The sequence below is a fragment of the Solanum pennellii genome, chromosome 10 (assembly GCF_001406875.1).
Source record: "Solanum pennellii chromosome 10, SPENNV200".
NCBI classification, from domain to species: domain Eukaryota; kingdom Viridiplantae; phylum Streptophyta; class Magnoliopsida; order Solanales; family Solanaceae; genus Solanum; species Solanum pennellii.
Genome location: NC_028646.1, coordinates 8,873,171 through 8,875,626, shown reverse-complemented (window position 1 = coordinate 8,875,626; position 2,456 = coordinate 8,873,171). Strand labels below are relative to the sequence as shown.

Sequence of the window (2,456 nt, the reverse complement as noted above, 5' to 3'; positions counted from 1 at the left end):
ACATTGACACAAACTCACCATTCACCGACACCTCTACTCTTTTATCTCTAACCAAGGTACCAACTTTCCAATATTGCAACTAGTGCCCTCGCTTCAAAAGATATCCTCCTTTTTCGCAAAGTTATTTCAAATTTGGGTATAAGGATCATTATTCAACACTCACGTTCAAAACAACTTCATGCCTAGTTGGTACTTGTCGCCAAAGGCTTGCCCTTATTTACACTGCTTAAGTTCACCACATTAGACTCTTAGGATCACGATAGGACTTTCTAGGCTTGTAACGTAAGGATCTGAGTCGGGGTTGATACATATGGGTACATTTTAGTGACTTGTGGCCCTCCATGACATTACAGCTAAGCTTCCTACCTCATTTATTGTCTATTATGCCCTAATCTTCCTTTTTCTTGTACCCTTCGCCTTATTTTCGCCGTTCTTTCTCCATTTGTGCGAATGACTCTTAAGTAAACACTTCTTTTTTTTTTCACTTGATTTCTACTTTGACTGAGTGAGTCACTTCTCTTATTCACTATTTCTTCTTTTTTTTTACATTAATCCTTTCAACCCCACTTTTCAGGACATTACTCGTAATAGCCACCCTCAAATTATGGCTTTACCGTGAGTCTAGGTACACAATACCCAATGTTTGGTCAGGGCCAAGACGAGATCAGTGTTTGCCTTAGCCACCCTCAACTTATGCTTTTGGCCTAAGTTGAGGTGCACATGTCCAAGGAGGGACCAAATCCAACACATAATACCCAGGGAAGATGAGTTGGGGTAGAAAAGAAAGGTCCATTGTAAACTCAAAATATTTTGGATCAAAAAGGGATCAATTATATTTGGTTTTCTTTTATTTAGGCTTAAGATTGGCTAATTTGAACTAGGGTCTATGATCCTTTCCTAATTGTCTAACACAGATTTCTTTTTGTAGGACTAACTGGCAAGTTCTAGCTAGGTACCAACAGTGGAACAATCAACTTTCCTCACACTCTATTAACACCTCATTACCCTACTAGATTATCGGACACCTAGTTCGAGTGTTAGATTGAGGGTCATGCAATGGTGCATCTCTATGTCATGCTTAGAGCCAACACATTCAACATTCACTATGCCTAATCATGAAATCATTCTCTTTAGAATGGGATATCATTCATATTTAGCGATTATGCTTCAGATTTCACATTCATACTTTGTACAAGATACTAAACATTTTGGTTCAACAGTAAAATAACCATTCTCTTGGGGCAACAGAACACAGGCAAGAAAACCACCAAGAGAGGATTGTGAGTTGGGCTACTTAGACTTCACCCTAGCACTCACTTTCCATTTACCCCACCCCCAACAAAAATACATGCAATTGTTCCCAATGCATAAAAGAACAAAGCAAAGGTGGTAGGTGAAGCAAACCTAAGGCGCATAGCACCGAAGATCAACAAGCCAATGGGTCCGGTTTCTCGGAACCCGCTCCCTCAATAGTAGGGCCACCATCAGTGGTGCCAACAGAAATATATGCACCCTCAATTGTGCTCCTCTCAACATCCTCAAACCTGGAGCTAGACGCCCCAGCAGGTAATTCACGAGCCCTTATCTGCCGGGACTCCTCATCAAGCAACGAAGCTCTCCTCGTAACCTCCATGTCAGTACGATCCTTCTTCCAAGATCGAGTCTCCTCACTCTCTCTGGACCAGTGCCTCTTGGCATGCTCACTTGGTGGGGCGGCGGTAGAGTAGTGGAAGTGAATATTGCAGCAAGCACTGTATCCTCTGCAAGCTCCGCAGGTGCGGCCTCATGCTCGGGTACCCTCATATCTAAGATAGCATCAATATCAGCCCTCAGACTCGGCACATCCACCTGAAGAGTCGTCAAATCAATGGTAACGGCTGGGCATGCGAGGACTTTCAACTCAAAAGCATCGAGGCGCTGGTGGACCGCCTGAATCCTCCTCTCCATCTGCTGAGCTACCTTCTTTTCAATCTGTTCCTCAGCCTCAGCAATGGATCTTTGCATCCAAGGCTGGATATGGTGTAGCAAGGTAGCCATCTGAACCTCCAACTTCTGGACCCTAGCAATCGAAATCAGTGCTGCTGATGGAGGTGTAGACCGGGAGGAACTCGGTGCGGTGCTAGTGCCCGTGGCAGACTCGATCGGGGCGGTATCGGTAGGCTTTAGTGTATCATGATCAGCCCCTTGGGCTTGATCTACCGTATCCGCCAAGTTCTCACCTAGCGGCTTCACCTCTACTCTGGGCCCTCTCCGTGGTGCCGCCTCATTGGCCTCATCCCTAATGAGACCAATATCCACTAAACTGGTAGGTGTACGGAGGACATCTATGTGCCAAATGGGCACTCCAGCATTCCTGCACAACTGAAAAATCATGCAGGGATATGGGTAAGTGGTAGAGGCTTTAAAAGCCCTCTCATGGATGACGGAGATAACCAATCTCGCAAAATCAATCTCGA

At 44.9% G+C, this 2,456-nt stretch overlaps 1 protein-coding gene across 1 annotated transcript; it reads right to left on the bottom strand.

Annotated features, from left to right (window-relative positions):
• Positions 1–1,426: 1,426 nt before the first annotated feature.
• Positions 1,427–2,037, bottom strand: LOC114074437. Its single transcript, XM_027912411.1, has 2 exons — positions 1,748–2,037; positions 1,427–1,706 (listed from the first exon to the last, which is right to left on the bottom strand). The coding sequence occupies exons 1-2, from the start codon at positions 2,035–2,037 to the stop codon at positions 1,427–1,429; spliced, it is 570 nt and encodes a 189-aa protein (XP_027768212.1).
• Between the last annotated feature and the right edge of the window lie 419 nt (positions 2,038–2,456).

What these genes read in the sequence shown, in the direction of transcription:
- LOC114074437 (XM_027912411.1), bottom strand. Translation starts at nt 2,037, where the DNA reads ATGGCTACCTTGCTACACCATATCCAGCCTTGGATGCAAAGATCCATT. An exon ending in CTTGCAGAGGATACAGTGCT is followed by an intron (nt 1,707 to 1,747) that starts TGCTGCAATATT and finishes CGCCGCCCCACC; the next exon opens with AAGTGAGCATGCCAAGAGGC.